Source organism: Cimex lectularius, unplaced genomic scaffold (genome assembly GCF_000648675.2).
Source record: "Cimex lectularius strain Harlan isolate CLEC.00 unplaced genomic scaffold, Clec_2.1 scaffold19, whole genome shotgun sequence".
Classification (NCBI taxonomy): domain Eukaryota; kingdom Metazoa; phylum Arthropoda; class Insecta; order Hemiptera; family Cimicidae; genus Cimex; species Cimex lectularius.
The window spans coordinates 535746-559618 of NW_019392664.1; the positions used below are offsets into that span (position 1 = coordinate 535746).

Here is a 23873-nt window from a genome sequence, read left to right on the forward strand (position 1 = left end):
TAGACATCAGTATATATCCTTTGTGAATGCGAGGCGCATGCCTGTATTCGGTATCACCACATCAGTAATGCAATTCTCACCCCAAAGAGCAGTGCGTGAAGAGGCACCAAGGAAAGTGTTTAATTTTGAGAGAAAAAGCTCACTTTCCATGGCATGGGACTTACGCCATAGAAGTTCACAAAAATTTGTGAGTGTCTTAACCCTTTTAACTTTCAAGGAACCCTGAAGTAGATAAAAACAGGTGTGTCTGGATGTAGTGATCAGAGATGTGTAGTGTTAGTGTCCGTAGTTAATGATTATAGGGGCATTGGTGGCCGCAACAGTTTAGGCGTTGACACGGCGCTCATCACTGTAAGGTAAAGGTCCCGAGTTCGAATCCAGCGGCCCTGCATTCGAGCCCGACATACTTACAAATGGTATTTTTTTCAAAAACACCGGCACCCTGAGGGTTGATATAACCTCTGCTGTTGCGAACCCTCGTAAAAATTATAATAATTGGATCGTTAATGATTATTTGGAGATCATGAGATGCAGTCTGGGGTGACATTGGTTTTAGTTTCGATCTTGTTGAGATCATCTTCAGGGCATGGGATTTATAAACATTGTTTAAATTAAACAAATACATGTAGGATGTGAAAAAAGTGAATTTATACAATGCTAGAAATTTTAGACTCAATCAAAGTATTCGTATTCATTGATAAGTGTTTGTACTTTGATTGAATATAAAATTTCTAGCATTGTACACATTCACTTTTTCACATCCTATATGTATTTGTATAATTTAAACAATGTTTATAAATCCCAGGCCCTGAAGATGATCTCAATAAAGATCGAAATGTTAGCGTGATAAAGAAAATGTTTTTCGAACTAAAGTCACACCAGACCTCACGATCTCAAAATAATCACTAATCAGAGATTTCTTTACAATACTTTTCATTGGTATAAAATATATTTTTAAGACCAAATATATTTTCAGGTTTAGTGGATTATTTTATTAAGTATTGTAAATGCATTTTTTAAAGAAATTGTCAAGTGAGCCTAACAAGAAAAAACTGACAGTTGCTTGCATGCATTGATATATATTTCTCTACATCATTTTAGTAGTTATGTATTTTGTTTTTTTAAGATCAAAAATATCTACAGATGCAGTAAAATTGCTGTTTATTAAATTATGTGTGAGGGTTTTAACTACTGTCAAGCAATCGTAAGTACATAAAAACAGAGATGTGCCAGCATGCAATAATGGAATTTTTTTGACTATACATTTCAGTCTTTTTAAAGAAAAGGTAGTTCTACTCACAGTTTGTAGTTTTCGATTATCCGGATTTCAAGCTTAAAGTTCATCATCAAGTTGAAGAAGTTTCAAGCACGTCTCTCGTCTATCGCGTGAATTGGAGTGAACCCGCCAACGGCCAATCCACAGCCAAGGCGACCGTTTAAATAGAATGCCGCTCAATTTTCAACTTGCGAAAAACATGAACGACAACTCAACTAAATAAACACTCAAAAATGAATATATGTAATTTATTCTTGTTCTATTAATTTTAATTAAATTAACCAGTATATTCTAGTTAGTTGGATAAAACAAAATACACAATAGTTACTCCTCATTTTTAATAACAGATTTACTTAAGAATAGTAAACATGAAGAGTATTCATTTTGTAAACAAACACCTTTTCTCGTAATTTCTCAGTCTTAATCCAGTTGTATTCTCTTTAATCATGGATGACACCGGCAAGTAGATATCTCAGAGGCAGTAGACGTTTCTCAGAACGCGGTCGCCCGGGCTTAACCCGATTCCGAGAGCGGAAAGACTCGAAGAGTGGCTGTGCCAATAGGAGGCCTGGTACTTGGTAGTGGTTCTCAGCGCATTACGACGCTAAGGGAGGACGGAAATATTGTCATTGCTGCAAGACGGTGAGTAGCGCTGGTGGCGGGCTGTTGCTGCAGGTCGTCTCAAAGGTGCGTACGATGTGAGGCCAACTTCCCACAAACGTTTACGAATTGTTTGTGTTGATAAAGGACTTGCCAAAACATCTTGTACTTCATTTAGGATCTAGCGGGCACTATGGAAAGGGTTCATAAGGGTGCAGCGAACGCCTAGAAGAAAACTCCAATTGGAATGCTGTTATGTTTACTGACGAGTCGCGTTTCTGTCTGTATAGTGATAGCAGGCGCCGAGGAATCTACTGAGAACAGGGGATTCGTCCAATGCCCCAGTTCGTGCTCCTTTGAGTGCAGTTTGTAGGAGGCCGTGTTTGTCTGTGGCTGGGATTTACACTGGAGGACGAACTGGACTCGATATTGTTGAAGACAGTTCGTAATGTCCAAGACATTATCGAGGAATATATCCCTTAAACCAGGGGTAACATTGTCAAAGATATTCGATTTCTGGATGAAAATGCCATTACAGAGCAGAGTTGTTCGTCAGTGTTTAGAAAACCTGAGAATTTCCCATCTGCCCCCTTCCACCATTGTGTCCAGACCTCAATCCCATGAGCACATGTGGGATGTTTTGCAGAAAAAGCTTTTCGATCACCATCCGCAGCCAGTTGACCTGCAACAACTGAGTGCAGTGTTGCAACATCTATGGGAGTGAAATTCCTTTTGAAATTAGTGACAACCTTAATAACTGTATGCACATAGGTTTTAGCCAACAGATGACATTATAGATGGTATTAATTGTTTAAAAAAATTATTGTTCCCAATAAACAAAATTGTGGAATTAAAACCTTTTATTTTGTTATTTTTCAAAATCCCTTAATTACATTTTACATTTCAGTAAAAACAAAAAAACTGATAATTTCTAATAAATTTTAATGCAATTTATAATAAAAAATGTTAAGGAAAGTAAATACTACAAAATTGGCAATTCATTTTTGTAGATTGGTTGGATAAATTTGATTTTTTAAATTTATTTAATACATTCTATAACATTATTTACAACATGTAATGGGTTAAATTTACAATTGGCATGGATCAGGTGTCGTGAGGGGTGTTAACAACCATTGTTGTTCTCTCAGCTGTACGCGAGGATTAATCCTCTTTCCGTAGGTCGCAGGGCCATCATTTCAGTCATTTTGTTGGATGATGTGCGAGGAATGTACAGCTCGATTGGGATGAGAGAAGAGTTTAATGTGGAAAGTGGAAAATGTTTTGGAAACTGTTTTGTTGCACAAAAGGGATTTTGAGGTTGTTGTGAAAGGTATAGTTGGAGAGGCAGTAAGGAGCATTGACTATGATTTTGAGGACTTTGGATGTTGGTAGGTTTGGCGGTGCCCCACAGTTCTAGTCCGTATGTTCAGATTGATTTTAGTGTTGTCTTCTAGATTGTCAGTTTGTTTTACGTTGAAACAGTAGATTTGTGCGACATTGAATTATAGTATATTGAAATGTTGGTTTAGTGCCTTTCGTTTTAGTCTTGTGTGTTGATTCCAGGTTAATCTTGAGTCTAGATGGAACCCAATGTTCTGGAACAATTCTGTTTCTGGGATGGGGGTATTATGGAGGAATACCATATGAGGGGTTTTTCTTTGAAGGGTGAATGATAAGTGTGGGTCCTGCTCTTGATACTAACTTTTTCATCTTAACCAAGACTAGATAAAAAGTATAATTAATTGTAAAAATTAATATGGTTAATTATGACTGATAAAATTTATGGATTAATTTAATTTTTATTATTTTATTTTATTAAGAAAAACATACAAATTAATCACTAATTTAAAATTATTTTCTTTTCTTCTTCTTTAAGATATTTAGTTGTGTTGTAATCCACGTTTTTCGCACTTCAAAATTGAGGGCCAATAAAACCAGCTTCTCATTGGATCGTTGCGTTGGCGGTTCATCGGCGGGTTCACTCCACAGGCACGTCGAGAGACGGGTGTTCCTGTAACTCCTTCAACTGATGATGAGCTTTAAGCTTGAAATCCGGATAATTAAAAAACAACAAACCGTGTATAGGAACTATCTTTTCAAAAAGAAAAAATAAGTTGTGTAATAAAAACAGGCAAATTTGGGGCAAATCTCTTCAGGAACAAATATCCATTGGACCTGTTGATATTTTCTAGTTTCATGCTCGTACCTCCAACAGGTGTTCTCTGTTCGAAATAGTCGATCGGAGGGTTCACCCTTATAATTCATGTCGAGAGACGCGGTTGTAACTCCTTCAAATTGATGATGAGCTTTAAGCTTGAAATCCGATTTGTTTAGAAACAACAAACCGTGAACCGTGTGTTAAGAACTATCTTTTAAACTGCCAACAAGTGAGTTGTGTGTTTTATCCCTGTTCATGTGTAAAATTACATCATTTTAATGAATTTGGTTTATGTATCTAATTATTACGAAGCAACCCTGAGGAGATAAAATTGTATTTGCTTGCAAACGGTCTTAGATTTTTCTCCGTAATATTTTAATGAATTCTTTTGAAGATGAAATCTGTTTTCAGGTGTAAGAGAAATTTGTTTTAATAATTTAATTTTGTTATCTTTTAAACTATTGACGACCAACGCGTTTTTAAGCGGAAATTAATTAAAAGGTGAGAATCTTTTGAATTTCCTTGAAAGGAAGGTAACTGGCGTTTGAGGGGTCGGTCGTCAGAATTCGCGTCGGGCGTTTGCATTCGTTCCGTCTCCGTGTTTGCGTTTGTGTCCTTCCGTCGTCGAATCGGTGGAATCTTGAATAAAACAAAAACCCCGTTCTCGTCTTCCCGATCGTTTTATGAGGTCTCACGTCTAACGCCGGCCGCCTCCGAATCGAATCCGACCGCGCCTTCGCGAGTGGCGTCGCCGTCCGAGGATCCCCGCGAAGAGGAGCGTCCGTCTCTCGGCGAGTAATGATCGGCCCTTTCTCAGTGGCCGCCCGAGGATCCACTCCGCCCGGGCCGATATCCGACGCCAACGTCAGACGCCCCGACGACGCCGGAAGCCGGCTGTAATGCCCTTCCGACGCGCTACTTCCACAGGCGCACTTTTCAAAGTAAAAGCGGACTCGTTCCCAACCGCTTGGGAACGGACTATGAGATAGCGGTAATAATCATGGCGACGACGAGCGAAAACGATGCGACGGCCGAACAACAGATATGCACCTCCTTCCCGGAGTTCGCCATCATCTGCTCATTCTTCGAGATGTTCTCGGACGCCTGCGGCATCCCCAGGCCCGGCTTCAACGAGTTGCAAGAAATGCTAGAGAACACCAGCGAAGGTAAGCCCTTTGACAGCTACCGCAATCAAATCTAACGCCAACTTATTCTCGTTTACCCTCGTAATTTTCCTTTTCCCATTGCCGGATTATATCGGCGACCTTTTAAATCACGATTTCAAATACGATCTCTCCCTTTCCAACTGAACGCTTCGCCCGTCGGGTTGATATCGAATAACCTATACGACAGTTGGAAACAGTTTTCCAAAGTTTCAAAACAATTCCTCCTATAGCTGATATTTATTGCTTTTCAAGTTAAGAAATTGATTTTAGTTCTAGGCATTTTCAATATTTTGATGGGCAATCAGACAATAAACATTACTGTCCTTGATTTATTGCGTTAGATTGCTACTTCAGCATTGTATTATGTATACAACTATAAAATGCGTTTATCTCTAAAACAAGGATTATTATTTGGACATATTCAAAATACGTAAATCAAAAATTATTAGTAAATAATTTTATCTATAGTGGACTCAAAGAAATCTCTTTTTATGGTTATTTCTTAAATTATATACACATTAGAAAGTCATAAAACATTTCTTCCTGTGAAACAAATTAATTTTACCCCTTTTTAGCGATTTGTAAGCAATTTGTAACATAATGCAAAATCTATGTTGCCTAATAAGTCTTTTTAATTACAATTTATTAAAAGATAATCTTTTTCATTATTATTTCGAAGTCAAAACCTTTTTTCACATCACTATAATTTAAAGTTTCTTTCCAAAACAGTATACAGAAATCTTGTAAGTACAAAGTAAATGAGTGGCATTTCCATTATTTTTCGTGATTTAGTGGATATTTATTGGTTGTTTCTTCACCATCATAGTATACAAATGTGTGTTGTTTAGTGACCATTAATTAATAATTATTTGGAGAACGTAGGTTTAGGAAACCATTTTCTTTTTGCCAACGTTTCTATCTTTATTGAGATCATCTTCACTTCCTGGGATTTATAAATACTTTTTAAATTATACAAAAACATGTAGGATATGAAAAAATTGAATTTCTATTGTTGTATAAATTTTTTCACATTTGTATAATTTAAACTGTTTATAAATTCTAGGCCCTGAAGATGATCTCAATAAAGATAGAAACTATTCAGAAATCATGAGATGCGGTCTGGTGTGATGTTGTTGATGTTGGGTGACATCACACCAGACCGCATCTCATGATTTCTGAATAGTTTCTATCTTTATTGAGATCATCTTCAGGGCCTAGAATTTATAAACAGTTTAAATTATACAAATGTGAAAAAATTTATACAATGATAGAAATTCATTTTCAGTCTGGTGTGATGTCACCCAACATCAACATCACACCAGACCGAAAATGAATTTCTATCATTGTATAAATTTTTTCACATTTGTATAATTTAAACTATGTTTATAAATTCTAGGCCCTGAAGACAATCTCATTAAAGACAGAAACTATTCAGAAATCATGAGATGCGGTTTGGTGTGATGTTGTTGATGTTGGGTGACATCACACCAGACCGCATCTCACGATTTCTGAATAATTATCGACTAAAAGTCACTAATCACCACACAAAGATAGAAACGTTGGCACGATAAAGAACATGTTTTTCTAAACCTACATCCAACCAGACTGCATCTCATGATCTCCAAATAATCATGTAGTATACAAATATAAAATGTTTTCTCCCCCAAACGGAGGATTTTTATTAGGTTGATATTAAATGCAATGCTCAAACACCGGCCCTCTGAGGGTTCATATAATGTCATAGTTGAAACACCCCCGTAAAAAAAGTCTTCCCACCGCTGGTGTTCAACATTGTGAATCATACCAACTATTTGATTTTAGTTTAGGCAATTTTAATATTTTCATAGACATTTACTACACTAATTTTACCCCTTTTTAGTCTAAAACTAGGATTTACATTGACTTAATTAAAACTAATAAAGAAACGCAATTAGCAAACAATTTGTAACAGAAAGCGAATAGCAAATTCATGTTTCCTATGAATATAAGTCACTTTTTTGTTAGCAATTTATTAAAATATATTCTTCTTCTTTATTATGTTGACAACACAAAACTTTTTTTTTCATGTTACTAAAATTTAAAGTTTCCTTTCAAAACAGTAAACTGATTTTAAACTTGTAAGTATGAAGAAGTAAGTGGTATTTCCATTTTTCCACGATTTAGTGAATAATTTATTGGATTGTTTCCTCATCAGCGTAGAACACAAATATAAAATGTTTTTTACTGTAAAATACATGTTGTTCCCCCTTCCCAAATGGAGGATTTTTATTAGGATTTCATTAAATCCAATCCAGTATTTCCTTTATGGCCGAATGCTTTGAATCGATCCAGAGTGTTTGTAAGTGAAACAATGTTCAATACTTCTAATATGGACAACTGATATTTAATGCTTTTCATACCACCTAATTGATTTTAGTCTGAGCAATTTCAATATTTTCGTAGTTAATAAGACAGTAAACATTATTGTCCTTGATTTATTGCGTTGGGTTGCTCCTTCAGCATTGTAATATGTACACAAATCTAAAACAAGGATTTTTATTTGGATTGATTCAAAATACTTAAACAAAAATTAATTAGTAAATAATTTTATTTGTAGTGGACTCAAACAAATCTCTTTTTTTATGACAGTTTCTTAAATTATGTAAACATTAGAAAGTCACAAAACATTTCTTCCTGAGAAACAAATTAATTTTACCCCTTTTTAGGCTAAAACTCGGATTTATATTAAGACTTAATTAAACCATTACAAAAACGCAAGTACTAAACAATTTGTATCAGAATGCATAACCAAATCCCTGTTTCCTTTGTCTTAAGTCTCTTTTTTGTTAGCGGTTTTTTTAAAATATATTCTTTTTCATTATTATTTCGAAGTCACAAAACTTTTGTTTTCATGTCACTAAAATATAAAGTTTCCTTTGAAAACAGTAAACTGATTTTAAGATTGTAAGTACAAAGTAAATAAGTGGTATCTCTATTATTTTCCATGACTTAGTGAATAATTTATTGTTTTAAGATTGTTTCTTCATCATCGCAGTATATAAATATAAAATATTGTTTTCTCCTCCAAACAGAGGATTCTTATTAGGATGGAATTAAATCCAATTCAATCTCTTGTTTCTGACTGAATGCTTCGGATTGATATCAAATGACATGTATGACATAAGTTGGAAACAGTTTTCAGTTCTCAAAACAATTCTAACTATTCCGGGGCATCTTGGCCACAAAGGTTTGGTGTTGACATTGTGCTCATCATTGTAAGGTGATGGCCCTCTTGAGGGACCACTTCCTGATAGCCCTGAGGAGTTCTGTCGCGAGGAAGATGTACCTGTTCCGAGTAGGACAGTTTTGAAGTGAATGAATTGCCCTCTTTTCTTCACTTCATTGACATTTCCTACTTTAAAAGAGATATGATAAACGGTTGTTTAACCTCTGTCTTGAGAAAAAGGTTTTTACAGCCAGTGTCAGGTGGGATTCCATAGGAAACATTAAGAAGAATACGTTTCTGAATAGAGAGCACGCTCTGGCAGTGTTCTTTGACCTTAAGAAAGCGTATGCGCTACTTCAGAAATGTTTCAGTGTTGGATTTTGAGACAAATTATCCCAGTTCCTTGAGGAACCAAAAGACCTGTCAGATGGTCCCTACTCTCCAGAGACTTTGTTCATGAGAATGGAGTCCCTCAGGGTTCAGTGAATGGTGTTACACTTTTCTCGATGAAGTCATTGATTGATATCACTTACGTTGTCCCCCAACCAATTAGACAATTACTGTACATCGATGACCTCTGCTTTTTACTTTCGGGGAATGTTCTAGCTGAGGTCTGAGGGGTGATGCAGGTCAGAGATAAACGTTGTGACCTGAAGAGCCAAGGAAACGGATTTGCAAAAGCTGGACAAAACTATTTGCATCTTTGTGATTATACTCAATAAAATCAAATCCATTTTTTTCTGATAACAATACTGATTATTTTTACACGTTTTTTGTTTAAAATAATGAAGAATTTATTATTCTGTGATATTTTTTAAAAAATTTTATTTATTTGTTAGACTGATAATTTGAGAACATTCCTTTTATTTTTTTCTTTGGTAAATAACATTCATCATTTCTGTCTAATTATCCTTCAAGTTAATTTTGCCTTTATATTTTTATTAAGAGAAATCTACTTTTTTTTTTTTTTTTAAATTCTTCTACATTCAGTCGACAGTCCAAAATATTTTAGATAAGTTTAAATATGTTTTTTGTTTGTTAATTAAACATTAAATTATGTGTATTATATTAAACCATAAGTGTATTTACTAAACATAATTGACTGTATTAATAATTATTTAAAATAATTATATTTTTCATATCAACCAAGACCTTAGATAAAAAGTATAATTAATTTCAATAATTACATTTATTATGCATATATTGTAATTTTCAATACAGCATATTAATCTTGAAAGATCAAGTTATTATCTAAAATTAAGATTTTTATTAAACTGGTGGGAAGTTATTTCAAACAAAAATTGGTGTGAATTCGGTGTTATGGAAGATTTGATTGTCTTAGGTTTGTCCAAAATTATTTTGTTAATTGTTTAAAATCATATATTGTTAAATTTTTCTTTGCAATTGTAATTTAATGCTGTCTCTTCACTAAAAGTATGACAATTTTGTTAAATAGTAAATTAGAAATACACAATCACTCAAAGCAAATCCTATTTGTTTCATAACATTTTCTTTCTATCACCTAATTATCATTGAAGTAGATTTGCTCTTCTGGTTTCTTACTTAAAGTGTTGTATTTATTTTTCTCTTGTCAAAACAATTGATCATGTTCAGGATTAGTCAACAGTGAAAAAAAATGTTCAATTGAATTTGTTCTATAATGTAAAATGTTTTAAAATTTTTGGTGTCAATATCCTTATTTTGGCTTTTCATTGACGGGTGGGTTAGCAACATTATGATGATAGTAAAACACTAAAATGAGTCTAACAGACCAAAACAGCAAGGAAAGACAGACTAAAATGATAGGATATGACCAAGCTCCTGCTTCATCATCCCGTTGACCTAAACAAATCTAACAATTTATGTTATTCTCTTTTATTATGGCATTCAAGGAAGTTTATATTTTGACCTTCTACCTTCACAGTTAATTTTTTTTAAAGTTAGTTTTTTAACTTAGTTTTTAAGCGGGTTCGCAACAGGCAGAGGTACCTCCTCAGGGTGCCAGTGTTTTTGAAAAAAAGCCCATTTGTAAGTATGTTGGTTTTGAATGCATAGCCGCTGGGGTGAAACCCAGGACGTTTACCTTACAGTGATGAGTGCGTGTCAACACCTTAATTGTTGCAGTTACTGACACCCTGACCTTCAAGTTAATTGAAATTTTATATGAAATGTCCATATTTCTTTTTGTCTCATTTGCACTTACAGGCTGACAAACAGAAAGACTGTGTTTGGTCGAGTGTTTAAAATGCATTATTGGATCATTAAAAAACACACAAAAACTCTGAACCACATTTGTCAGTAAAAACCAGTGAGAATATGATGACAAAAATGACTAAAAAATAAATTTATGGGGGAGCATGATAGCCGAGTGTTAGTGTGTTAGACAGCTCATTGACCCCCTGATCATGGGTACGATTCCCATCGTCACCACAATTTTCTTTCATGTTTCTCTCCCCCCTCTTTAGAAAAAAGTTTAATCAAGATCCATTCTCTGGCTAATATGGAAAACATAAAGCTATTAAAAAAGTAAATAAGTTTATTTAATTTTCATGTTTGGTGAAAACAATATATTGTATTCATCAGTTTACACTCAAGATTTTGCTCATGTGGTGATCATTTTTAAATTTTAATTTTAATGGTTTATTTTCCATCGTTGATTCATCCCTTTAATATTATTAATGTTTTTTTTAAAGTTCAAAATAGAGAATTTAATAAAACCAATTTACAGTTAAGCAGTCACTCATTGAACTTCATATCAAACTTATGAGGAAGGCAAGGAAGACAATATCGGTCGACAGGTGGGAGAGGGCTTTGTCGAAGTTCGCACATAAATATTCTCAACAAGACGGATGGGAAATTGAAAGGTTTGGTTATAAAAATTCCAAACTTGAAGTTAAATTAAGATTGTTAAAGGTATGTTCATTTTTTTTTACATTTAATTTAGATATGTGTTTTTGATCAGTGTTTATTAATTTCAGGCATTGTTAGAGCTCCAGTTTGATTGCAATCCAAAATTCAAATTAGAAGTCAATAAACTTACTGCGAAGGAGCTCAGACTGAAGCCTTTGGGGACAGATGATACAGGACAGTCATATTGGTGTCAATTTGATCCAAGTTGTAATCTTAGAGTTTATAAAGAAGACACAGAGGAAGAAACTTGGGACCTTGTGGCCAAGTAAGTATTTATTTAAAAAAGTCTTACTTATATTGGCTTTTAAATGTTTTTATTTTCTTTGACAGAGATAGGGATGATTTGGTCAATCTTATAGACCAACTGTCATCAGGAGAAGGGCGTATAGAATTAAACTTAATCCTTAAAGAAGAAGAGGAATTGGCCAACCAAGAAAATGAAAAACACAATCTTGACATGGGCCAACAAGATGATAGTGTTTCAGAGAAAGAGGTAGAAGAAGAGGAGAGTGAAGAAAATGAAGATGTCGGTGATGCTAGTGAGGAAGAGGATGAGGAAGAAGATGAAGATGAAGGAGAGGATGGTGATATTACTGAGAATGGACATCAAGACAAAAAGACTGCAAATTCAGAAAAACATTCGGTAAATATTAATGGTGAAAAGAACGTGGTTTCTAATAAAGAGGACGACAAGTCAAAAAGTAATACTGTTCCTATTCAAAATGGTTTTCCTAGTAAGGAGTTTGAGAGTAATGGTTTAGTAGATTTAACCATAAGGCCGGATATCAGAAGGCCAGTATCTAAGCTCGATGAGATTTTTAAATCTAAAATTGAATCTCCAGTGTTTAGAGACAATATTGATAGGTCAGATATTCTAAGCCAGATGTCTGCTAGTTTTAATAAAGTGGAGGACTTGACAGTGAGTGCTCCAAAAAAGCCTAGGATAATTGAACAAAATGATGATGAAGTTGAAGAACCTTTAAAATATATTGCTGGTTTAGGTGAAGAATCTGCTCCTTCTAATCCAGTCATTTCAAATTCAACAAATAATATTGATGATAGAGATGTATTAAGGGGTGTTGGAGATGACACTGATGAGGTATCACTTCTTCCATCCAAACCAGAAAACCCTCACAAAGATGTTCTCATGGAATCAGATTTTGATGAAGTAAGAGAGAAATGTAGGGCAGATATGCTCCCTTTTCAAATGGAAAAAGAAGAACCAGTTCCAGAATTTAGTGAAGTTATTGAAGAGGATGTTATGGTTTTTAGTGGTTTAGGCAGCGGTGTTGAGTGTGACACTGGAAATCCTGGGGAATCGACCAAAAACGAATCGTCAAACAAAGAAGAAGAACAAAAGACTGGTAAAGTTTGGACTATTGATTCGCTTTGTGATAAAGAAAAAAAGAGTACGAGTGATGTCACTGATTCAAATGAAGTGAAAAAAACTAATGAAAATGGTGATGTTGAGCAAGATTTGAAAAATGGTGAATGTTCCAGTTCAGAGAAGAAAAAAGAAGGGAAGGAAAAACAAGTAATGCTCACCAACATAATTGAAGCTTGTTTAGATCATGGCGATAACTCTGAATTGGACAAACAATTGGGAAACAAATACAATGACTTATTTTCGGCAAAGAATATAGGTGAAAGGACAGAAACTTCTTCCAAAGATAATGTAGAAGCAAAAAAGGAAGAAAAAAAAGAAAAGGGAACCGTTGAAGCCAAGGAGTCAACAGACATAAAAGAAACATCAGTTGTGGAAAATGAGAAAAAACCTGAGAAATTGCAAGGCAGAAAGTCTCGGTCAACAAGTCAAAATAGTGATGAAACCCAAGTTCCTCAAAAAATTAGTAAACCATCTTCTGTATCCAGTAGGCGGAGTACTAGGTCCAGTTCTATCGTGAGCATTAATTCAGTTGAAAATGAGGCCAATTCATCGCAGAAAAAATGTAAAAATGTCAAAGATTTAGATGTGGCTAACAGGGAAGACAAAAGTCAAGATGATGCTGATAAAAAATTGAAAACTGAAGAAGCCAAAATACAAAATAAATCTTCTGAAGCGGCTGAAGAGAAAACCAAGATGCTAGGGAAAAGGAAAAGAAAAGACAAGAAAGAAAGTAATTCGGATGAATCTTCTGACTATGATGAAGATGAAGATGAAGAAGCAGGAGGAAAACGACCATGCCTAAGAGGTAAATAGGTTCATTTTTTTCAGTAAACTATCCATTTCAATCAAATGAATTTGTAAATAATAATTAATTTAATGTTTCTATCAATATAAAATAAATCTATAGCCACATACTTACAATAGTGTGCTATTAGAAATTGGAATAATAAAGCTAATTATGATTTTATTTTTATATTCACTTGTTTCTGTATTTTTAAAAATTTATTGGGATCAGAAAGTTTCAGATTTAATTATAATGATACTTATACAATTATTATCTAATAATTTTTACAATTATAATTATATATACAAGAATAAATAATAATAATAAAGTAAAGTATTTCAAATTTATTCCTTATTTATAATTAGTGACCATTGACAATGAACAACTACCATACTTTCTTCCTAACAAGCAAGTGTTTGGGCAAAATAAATTTTTAACTAAATTAAATAAAACATTTTTATTATAACAATTTCTGCACAAAGAACAACATGATTATATTGTTGTTAAATACCCAAGATGAAAATGCACTTATAAATTTTTATTAAACCTAATTTAAAAAAATACATATATAAAATATATATAATTATTAAGTCACTTATGAGACAATTTGTTCCCTTAGGAAAAGTAAAATCTAAAAGAAGGCCTAAAGGTTTGGTTAAGCATGCAGAAACGGACAGTGATGCTGAAAACCCAGTTACCTTAAAAAAAGGAGCTCAACAAAAATTGAAAGAAACAAAAGGTGAAAAGTCAAATGTAAATAAAATAAAAATAAAATCTGAAGATGATGGGGATAATGATGAGAGTGAATGTAATGAAGGTACAAAAAGAGATAAAACTAAAATTAAAAAAGAAAACATCAAGGAAGAATGTAAAGATGTCGAAGAAACAAACACAAACGATGATGAGGAGTCAGAAGTGACGTCCACAAAAGAATTACCAGTGAGAAGAACACGTGCAAGTTTAAGGAATGTGGGAACAGTTCCCAAACCTCAACCAAAACCCACAAAAGGAAAGAAGGAACCTAAAAAGAAGCCAGAAGAGACTGTTGTCAAGCCAAAAGGGAAGGGTAGCAAAACTGATGCTGTTGAGGAAAAAAAACCTTTGCCCAAAGGAAAAGTTGTAAAAAATACTAAGAGTAACCCAAAAAAAGTAGGTAACGACAAAGCAAAAAGTGTTCAAAAGCAAGAAAAGGAAATCAGTGATGAGGAAGAAGTGACAAAGACCCTTGATAAGGAAGAAGAAGAAGATAATAAAAAATCAAACACTAAAGAGAAACATGTTAAAGAAAAAACTCAGGCTAGTGATGATGATAAAGCTGATCTTGTTAATGAAGAGGATGGAGAGGAAGGTGATGACAATGAAAAACTGAAGAAAGGCAAAGCTAAACCAAAACTACCTGACAAGAAAAATAAGCTAAACAGTGATGTTTCAGATAATGAAGAATCCAAAGACAGTAAAAATAGTGAAAAATCCGAAGAAAGTAAGTCAAATTCAACTGGAACAGAAACAGAGCAAAAAAAGCATAGAGGAAGACCCAAAAAGGTTGCTGGTGCATCAGAAAATGAAGAACCAAAAAAAAGAAGGAAACGACGTATGTAACCCTTTTGGATTAGTTGATATTTTCTTTTTGTAATTCTAAACTCTAAAACTTTTAGACGTCTTAATGGGTCTCACTGAAAGGGATTTAAAAATTGCCGAAGAATTTAAGGCTGATGCCAGTAGTGGACCTGGGGAAGGTAGAATGAGACAATCACGACGGATAGCACAATTGAAAATCAAAGAAGAAGCTGAAAGAAGAGCAATGGAAGAAGCTACAATGGCGGTAATGAAATCTACTAAAAAAAAAGATAAGAAGAAGGATATGGTATTTCAAGTTTTACTAAAAATAGAATAAACATTGTATACAGAAACATTGACACATTTTTATTTTTACAGAATAATGAAGATAAAGGGTCAATTAAGAAGAAAAAGAAAAAAGTAAATTTAAAATTACTGTCTGCTTAATGAAATTATCATGTTAAAAAAATATTGATTACATTTTGTTCTTATGTTTGTAAAATTAAAGGATACAAGTGAAGAGGAAGATGTAGAAGAAGGAGATACCAATGAGGTGGAAGATAAATCAAAAAAGAAAAAGAAAAAAAAGAAAGACAGGTTAAAGTTTAAAATTGACAAACCTTGGATGTCATCTTCTTGTTCAAGGTACAAACTTTTAACATTAAAATACTTCTTTTATAATTTCTATATAATTTTTATGACAATCAATCATAGTTCAGAAAATGAGGAAGACGAAGATGAACATTCTGATGATTATGATGAGGATCATTACATTATAAAAAAGGAAGCTAGTGATCATGAGTTTTCACCAGAGTCCGATCTTGAGAAGGATGGAGAAGTTGTGCCTGTACGAAGAGCTAGAACTGCTTGTAAAAAAAAGGGTAAATACACATTTTGGTAAATATGACAGGCTTAGATTTAACTAATTTTGATGTATAATTATAGAAGTAAAGAAAGAAGAGGAAAAAGAAGATGAAAAAGAAGACCAAAAATACGAAACTGGATATGAAGATTACAGTTGTGAAAAGTGTGGTCTTACTGATCAACCAGAATGGATTCTCCTTTGTGACACTTGTGATAAGGGCTACCATGCTTCATGTCTTCGACCTCCCCTCATGCTAATTCCAGAAGGGGATTGGTTTTGTCCTCCATGTCAACATGTGAGAAACGTTTTGTTTTACTAAAATCAGCTAATATGGTTAATATATAATGACTCATCAATTTTTAGGCTGCTTTAGTTAAGAAACTTAAAGATACTTTAAGAACATTTGAAAAAAATTCGAAAAGAAGGGCAAACGAGGAATTACGAAGGAAAAGGCTTGCATACGTAGGCATTTCTCTTGCAAATGTTCTCGCTGATAATGCTGGAAATAACACGGCCTCTAAGAATAAAATAAAACCTAAAGGTGTAACTAGGAAAAAAATAACACATTACTCTTCTGAGTCAACCACAGGAGAGAGTTCATCCTCAGGTAGTTCTGATGATGAAGATGAACCAGTCTACCAGCTTAGACAACGTAGAGCAGCTGGTCAAGCAAATTATCGATTCAGTGAATATGATGATCTTATAAATTCAGCGATCCAGGTAATTTACAGAATATTTTATTTTATTTAAACATTAGTGTATTATTGCAGACGCCAATGATTGCACTTATCCTTCTCTGGCTATTCTGTTGAATATGTGCAAGACGGAACCAAATAAGGCCTATGCTGAGTATTTTTCACTGGATAATTTGTTGTTGCGTTTCTGTTAATCTGTTGTGAGAAAAGTAGAAACGGGGATATTCTTTTTCTGTAGAAGGTGTTGGTCAGCTGACCGGCAGCTGTTCTTTTCTTCCACGTACAACACACCCTTTTTCACATAATCCCGTCACTTTAGCCATCCTTGGTTTCCTTCAATTCAATTGGTTCCTTGGAATTCGATTCAAAGGCACATTCTGTTTACACATTTTATAGTTTTCTATCAATTATCAATTCATATCATCACTGTACGTAAGGGGTTCAGGCAGTCCCAATCATTTGCTACACAGCTAATCTCTTTGACACCCGTCCATTCAACTAGTCGAATCACTAACCATCTCTTCTGAAAGAGGCCTAAAGGTGGCCATTCACGATCGCTCCTAGCAGTCCAAACGGAGCGACGCCGTTCCAAAAAACACGTCAATGGCAAAACTGAACTGGCGTGCCCGGCTGTGCCGAATATTCGACCGATCCAAACTCCATCGCGCCACTCCAAATATCTACGGCGCGATGATGGCATGGCGCATTCGTGAATGGGAAAACCTGGCGTAAACAGTGGAATATTGGAGCGCTGGCTTGGTCGTGAATGAGGAAACCCACGTTTTTTTGGCGCAGTCTCCGTCTTTCTGTCACTGAGCAAACATCTCTGTCGTACATTCTTTAAAAGTCAAAAAGTCTTTATTGGTAATGACATCCAATCGAGATTTTATTGTTGAGGTGATTGAATTGTATGAAAGTTTACCGTTTATGGAAAATGGTGGACAATGATTACCACGATATTAATAAAAGAAATTCGGTCCGCAACCAGTTGGTCGATGTTTTCAAAACAAAGGATACAAATGCAACGAGAGATGCAGTATTGATAACCCCTAAGCGCTGAGCAGCTAATCGTAGTAGAGAACTTAAGTGAACTTAGAGAACGTAATGTGGCTGCTAACCTTTCATGAAGAGTGATGGATTTCTCTCATGACTGTCTTTTGTTTTCTAATCAAGGGGGTAACAAGCTGGAGTAAATATAAATAAGACGTTAATCTTTACTTTCTTTTGTAAGGTTTTAGTTGAAATTAAAAAATAGTGTCACAAGGGGATTCGAATCCACGACATTCGGCTAAATACGCCGCTGCTCTACCACTTGAGCTATCGTGATTTCGACAGTTCGATCCACTCGGACACCAACTTCTCATCTCAATCTATCTTTCGAATTTTCCCTCTTTTTGCCATTTTTTGGTGTCTGAGAGGATTGAAGTCACGATAGCTCAAGTGGTAGAGCAGCAACGTATTTATCCGAAGAGGTTATGGATTCAAATCCCGCTCGTGGCACTAGCTTTTCATTTCATCCAAAACCTTACAAAAAAAGATTAATTGAAAGAAGTAATTTGGTCAATAGAATACTAAAGATGAACACAATAAGATGTTTCATCCATCCTTAAATAGTTCTTCCAATCAGCGGGTTCTTTCATGAAACTTCATGAACTGAAAGGGAAAGATCTTGATCTCAAATTGATGTGTGTATTTCGGCTTCTGTTCAGGAGCCACTTCTAACACCATTTCCTCTTCGGTTTTTTGCTTTTAATATATAAACAAACAACAGCGTAGCACAAGATATCGTCATCCATTTTGAGAAGGTAATTCACTAGATGACGTTCGGAGCAGCTGGCCATGGAACGGTCGTGAATGCCCCCTCAAGTTTCAGGCACTCCAAATGGATCTGTACGGCTTGGCGCGGTTCCATTTGGAGTGATTGTGAATGGCCATCTTAAGCACGCTAGTAGATGTCTGTTTTTTTCATTGGACAACACCACAATAAACAGAAAACTTTATATACGTATAAGATTTTCTTCTGGATGGGGACTAGCTTCAAGTACTGTCTCTCCCTGGCTCAGTTTTGAACTGGTAACCAAGGAGGTTATACATGTGTATAATGTTGAAGATTAAGAAAAAAACTATTGCCCTGCTATTTACACGAGAAAACACAAAAAGAGACAGAAAAATGTGAAAGGTCCTTGTGGGTAAATCCTTTATTATTGGAAAGGAAAGAATATGGTGGCATTTCATTCTCTTTGAGAAGTTGGAAGAAGATGAAATAAAATTTTACAATTTTTTTCGGATGCAGAAAAAAAACCATTAAACTTTTATTGATGATGATACATGATAATTTAAAACAAGCGACATGATAAACACGATAACTTAAAGAAACAGGGATGGCAGCTAATTTGCAGAAAGCGATACATCCGCTTATGCCACTTTCATTATGGCCTATACAACAGTGCAAGTCCGGTAAAAACATGATCCGTTGTCCGATGGAAGGGGGAAAAAAAGATGTCTACAAGCACTCAAAAGCTAATATTCTTGTGACTTGATAGGAATGGGAGGGAGGGGTATTTGCTCATCTATCCACTTTCAGTTTCAACACTAGGCTAGTTTATCTTCCCTATTATGGATCAGTGAGCAGTTTTCTGCATCATGATGGCCTGATAAAAAATGGAGGATTGGTCGGTAACTCACAAGAAAGATCCAAAGAAATCTTCCCCCATCACCATTAAATTGATTTAATACGCAACATAATAAATGCTTTTAATGAATAAATGATTTTGATTTATGTAAGTACCTTCTATATAACTTGATCTCTGTGACGAAATACGTAAGTTAAAAGAAAATGTTTATTTCAAAATTCCCCCCTCAGTCTCTCAAGTTTCACTTACACTTTTTCGGTTAACTCGTTGAATTTTATCCTGGCCTAATTGCAATGGATTAAGCAGCAACCACTAGTATTTTTGAGAATTATCAGTAACAGGAAGTGGTCCTGGATATCAAGTTTCCCTTTCTGATAGTGAACCAAAACGATCAAATTTTAAGATAGCATTCACAAAGAAAATATTGCAGGCCATTTTGTTTTATTGACTCTGTTGAATTTTTGAATGTTGAAAGTTATATTTATGTATAGGATGAAATAGAGGTTGGCGAACAAGAACCAACACAGGCCATAAGCCGAGGAAAGGATATGGAAACCATAATTAAAACATCAGGCAAGGAAAACGATGAACTCGGTGATGGTGGTGTACAAGAGGTAGGTAGTGTTACAACACAATAACACTATTAATATTACGACAGATGACTTAGGCCATTGTAAAAAAACAATATTACTCAATTATAGGCCAATGATGAAAAAGACGAAGGAAATGAAAGGAATGCTTTGATTGTTACTAAACACCCAGCTCTTAGTTTGGGAAGGAAAAAATCAAAGAAATTAAATGATTTAGATGTTCATAGTGATGATCATGATTCAGATGAAGATTTTAAAGGATCGAGGTAGGTTTAAAAATAAGTAAGACTTTGGACATAATTTTACCATTCATTTATTTTATTAGTGAGGAAGATGATGACTATAGTGACATCGAAGGAAGTGATGATTCTGTAGGTTGGAGAAGTCAACCTTTAAGAAGGTCCAATCGGGCAAGGCAAGCTAGAATTGACAAAGAATTTAGTGAGTGAAAATTATTTATTTTCAAATGAAACCACAATTATAACATGAATCCATTTTAGTAAATGATGACAGTGAAGATAGTTCCGATGGTAGGCCTAGAAAGAAAAAGTCAAAAAGAATGTGGGAAGAATCGGAAAGTGAATCAAGCAGTGATAGATCATGGGGGCGGCGTAGGAGGTAAACATTCTTATTTCACACTAAACATATTGCTTTTATTCTATTTATTTTCCCTTAAATAAAATTGTTTAATTTTTTGTTACAGAAAACCTCAAGTCAGGGCACAAGCGAGGACAAAAAAATCAGGAAAACGCTCTGGAGGAAGTAGGAAAAAACAAAGGAATATTTTTGATTCTGATTCAGATGTTCCACGAAGAACTACAGTTAAAAAACCTAAAGTAAGAAAATGAAACATTTTAATGTAAAATTATATTATACTTATTGAATTAAACTATGTTGCAGATTAAATATGGTCCGATAGAAGAGGAATTAGATACCGGAAGAAAGACGAGAGGAAAGAAAATCAATTTCCGTGAAGTTATTGGAAGTGATTCTGATGATGTATGTACTGATGAAATGTTTATTATTTGTTTATAATAATTAAAAACAAATTAAATTCTAGGAACTTGGAATTGGAAAGAAGGAGAGTGATGATGATGAATTTGTTCTTGAAGAAGGAGAGGAAGAACAACTAGCACCTACCATTCCTTTGAAGGAAGTCAGAAAGAATAGGATAGTATCAGATGAATCAGGTAGTTACTTTGATAATATATGAGTTGTGTACTGAATTTGAAATTTACAAAACAATCTTAATTTCTTCTTAATAGAAGAAGAAGAGGAGGAAGTAGAAGTAGAAGATGAAAATGAAGGTGAGGAAGATGCCTCTGAAGAAGAAGAAGATGAGGAAGAGGAAGGTGAAGAAGAAACACCTTTAACAAATAAATATGTAAAATTGGAAAAGGAAAAAGAGAAAGAAAAACCTGAAGAGAATCAGGTTGACCTTCTAGTTCCTGAAACGGTTAAAGATATTGAAAATTTAGCTAGAAGTAAAAAGCAAGATAAAAAAGGACTCGATGATGAACTTGAAGAAGAGGAAGAAGAAGATGAAAATGAAAATGAGGAAGTAGATGATGAGGAACAGGTTGAGGCAGGCTTTGAAACTACAGAGGGAAAGAAAGAAGGTACACCACCTCCTGCAGTTAATCGTATACGAGTTGTACCACCTCAGAAACTTTTGGCCGACCCGGTCTCAGCACCTTCTGTTAAAGGAATTCCCCAAGATTCGGTCATCAGAGGAATGCTCCAACCAGCACATTACAAGCCTTCAGGTCAAGTCCCAATACATCGGGTGCCTAACAGCTTACCACAGCAACGCCCTAGGTAATTAAGGAAAAAGTAGAATTTAGGTGTTCGGTTAGTGTAAAGTTTTCCGAATTTACAGGTTTGTAGATAGATTTATGTATGGTCAACATCCACCTCCACAAGGGTTTCAACCGCCCCCAGGTGGTTATTTTCCGGGTCAGCCCGGTTTCCAACCTCCACCACCTCTCCAGCCCGTTCAACCCAGTCAAGATGACGATTATGCTGAGTACAACCCATCAACAGGAGCACAGCAGGAAACTACTGCTTCTCGGTTTTGCGGTACAACTGCGGCTCCAGCTAATGACAGCGAGTTTGGTGGACTTGTTATGTATTTTTCATCACAGCACGAAGACAATCTTGAAACGTAGCATTAACCGAATTGTACAAAATAATATATTAAATTGAATTTAGTGATTTAGTTTAAAGTAATGACTTACTTTCAAGTTAAGTGTGCTGTAAAATTGGTTTCATGTATGTGCAATCCTCCCTCTCAAATGAGTGTATATTACATTTTACTTTTGTGGCGAATATTGTTACTTTTATAGTTAAAAATTTACTCGAAATAAAATTTTTCATATTTTTTTGTAAATTTTTTAATTGTATATATTTTGATACTTATATTGTAAATTTTCAGTCCTTCAAAATATTAATTTGTCTCTTTTTAGTAAAATAGTACATATTTATATTTTTGATGTTGTAAATATCAACACTTTTTTTATTATTATTTTTTTATTGTTATTGCTCTCCAAATTGTGTTTTTTGTTTAGTGTAATGAAATTTTTATTTGGCACATTTGTTTTTCTTTTATATTTATTTTGTATTATAGGGATATATCTAGTTAATACTAACATAAAAAAAGATATTTTTGGTGAATTCGGCTACTACAAAATAAATTTTTGTAAATATGATAGATGTATTTATATCGAAAATATAAATATATATACAATTTGAAATAATATGATTATTAAAAACAAATGAGACATCCTTGTTAATAACATGTAGTCTAATGAGATATCAATTTTTTGTAATGTATCTTTCCATGTCTTCATTTCTTATTTTATGTTTTAATAAGGTCAGGTACTCTAGTTGGCAACAATACAAATGTGTGGAAAATGTGCAAGTGAAAAAAAAAAGAAAAGTGATTGATCATAATTTTTACAGGTAGTTTTAAAACTGTGAAGGCGTCTAAGTTTCTTTTATTATAAAAGTTCCTAACAGAACTGGTCAATGATTATTTAACAGATTATTGATAAATATTATAAATACATTGTGATTCAGTTAGCTGTTCGAAAGGAAACTTTCTCACCGACTGACTTAATTACTGTATTTTTATTGGGGAGGGTAATAAAAACGACCGCTTTCAATTTCCTATTTATTTTTAAGATCCTTTGTAGAAATACTCTTTTTATATGATAACCTGTAAGTAGCTAAATATTAAGTTTTTGACTGAAATTCGAATGGTTTTACCATTTCTACATTGAAAATAAAAGCTGGGCTTTTTTCAAAAGAAGTTTAGTTGTAGAAAGCACATTGATTTCTGTGATTACATTTCATAGGTATTAACTTCGATGGAAACTCTTAACTGGTCAAGACAAAAATTTTCATCTCGCTGCACACAGTTTCTGAACAACCAAGCCTTTTGAAACTATAGATATTCTTATATCTGGAATTTCTCACGGATTTATGAGAATTCCTCTGCCTATGATAGCGTTATAAAAATTCAAAACTAAGTACATCATGCAGGCATGAAACTTGTGTTGGGTGCTTTTTGCTAAATCCCTGTTGACAGTTTTCGTGTCCAGTCCCTCTCTACGTTCGTAGGCCATTTCTGGAGGTTAAATATGCAGTAAAAAACCTAAGAAGTAATTTTCACTCGTTAAAAGGTCTATTCCCTCATGACTAATTTATGTCAGCATAAGAACTAGACTACCATCCTTTTAAGACCTGGTTTTGCAAAGAATAAAGTAAAAAATGTTTAATGTGAGAAGGAAAAATCAAATTTGTCAAAAGTTGTTTATTACAAAAATACAAATAGCACTTATTAAATCTATCCCAACAAATATAAAATTGGAAGGTACAAGATTTTCAAAATAAATTGAAAACGATCATTTTTATTGACTCACCCAATACTTGACTGGTAAAGTACGCACCATTTGGTTGTAATTATTATTGCAAAGTGCTGAAACTTGTATGACAGACAAACCCAACCTGGCAGACCAAAATATAAGTAATGACCAAATTCAGGTA

At 34.2% G+C, this 23873-nt stretch overlaps 1 protein-coding gene across 3 annotated transcripts; it reads left to right on the forward strand.

Annotated features, from left to right (window-relative positions):
- The first annotated feature begins 4589 nt into the window (after window positions 1-4589).
- On the forward strand, window positions 4590-22997 carry LOC106662154 (remodeling and spacing factor 1). Of its 3 annotated transcripts, none has more exons than XM_014385993.2 (21): window positions 4590-5200; window positions 11134-11318; window positions 11384-11580; window positions 11646-13507; window positions 14106-14861; window positions 14919-15077; window positions 15142-15350; window positions 15422-15463; window positions 15552-15688; window positions 15758-15924; window positions 15989-16203; window positions 16272-16628; window positions 19728-19850; window positions 19938-20092; window positions 20152-20267; window positions 20327-20444; window positions 20530-20662; window positions 20727-20825; window positions 20887-21016; window positions 21092-21644; window positions 21706-22997. In XM_014385993.2, the coding sequence occupies exons 1-21, from the start codon at window positions 5035-5037 to the stop codon at window positions 21992-21994; spliced, it is 6168 nt and encodes a 2055-aa protein (XP_014241479.1). In that variant the 5' UTR covers window positions 4590-5034; the 3' UTR covers window positions 21995-22997. The 3 variants fall into 3 exon arrangements, with proteins under 3 accessions (XP_014241479.1, XP_014241480.1, XP_014241478.1); XM_014385994.2 differs by having other exon boundaries at window positions 14106-14834; XM_014385992.2 differs by having other exon boundaries at window positions 14106-15077.
- The last annotated feature ends 876 nt before the right edge of the window (window positions 22998-23873 follow it).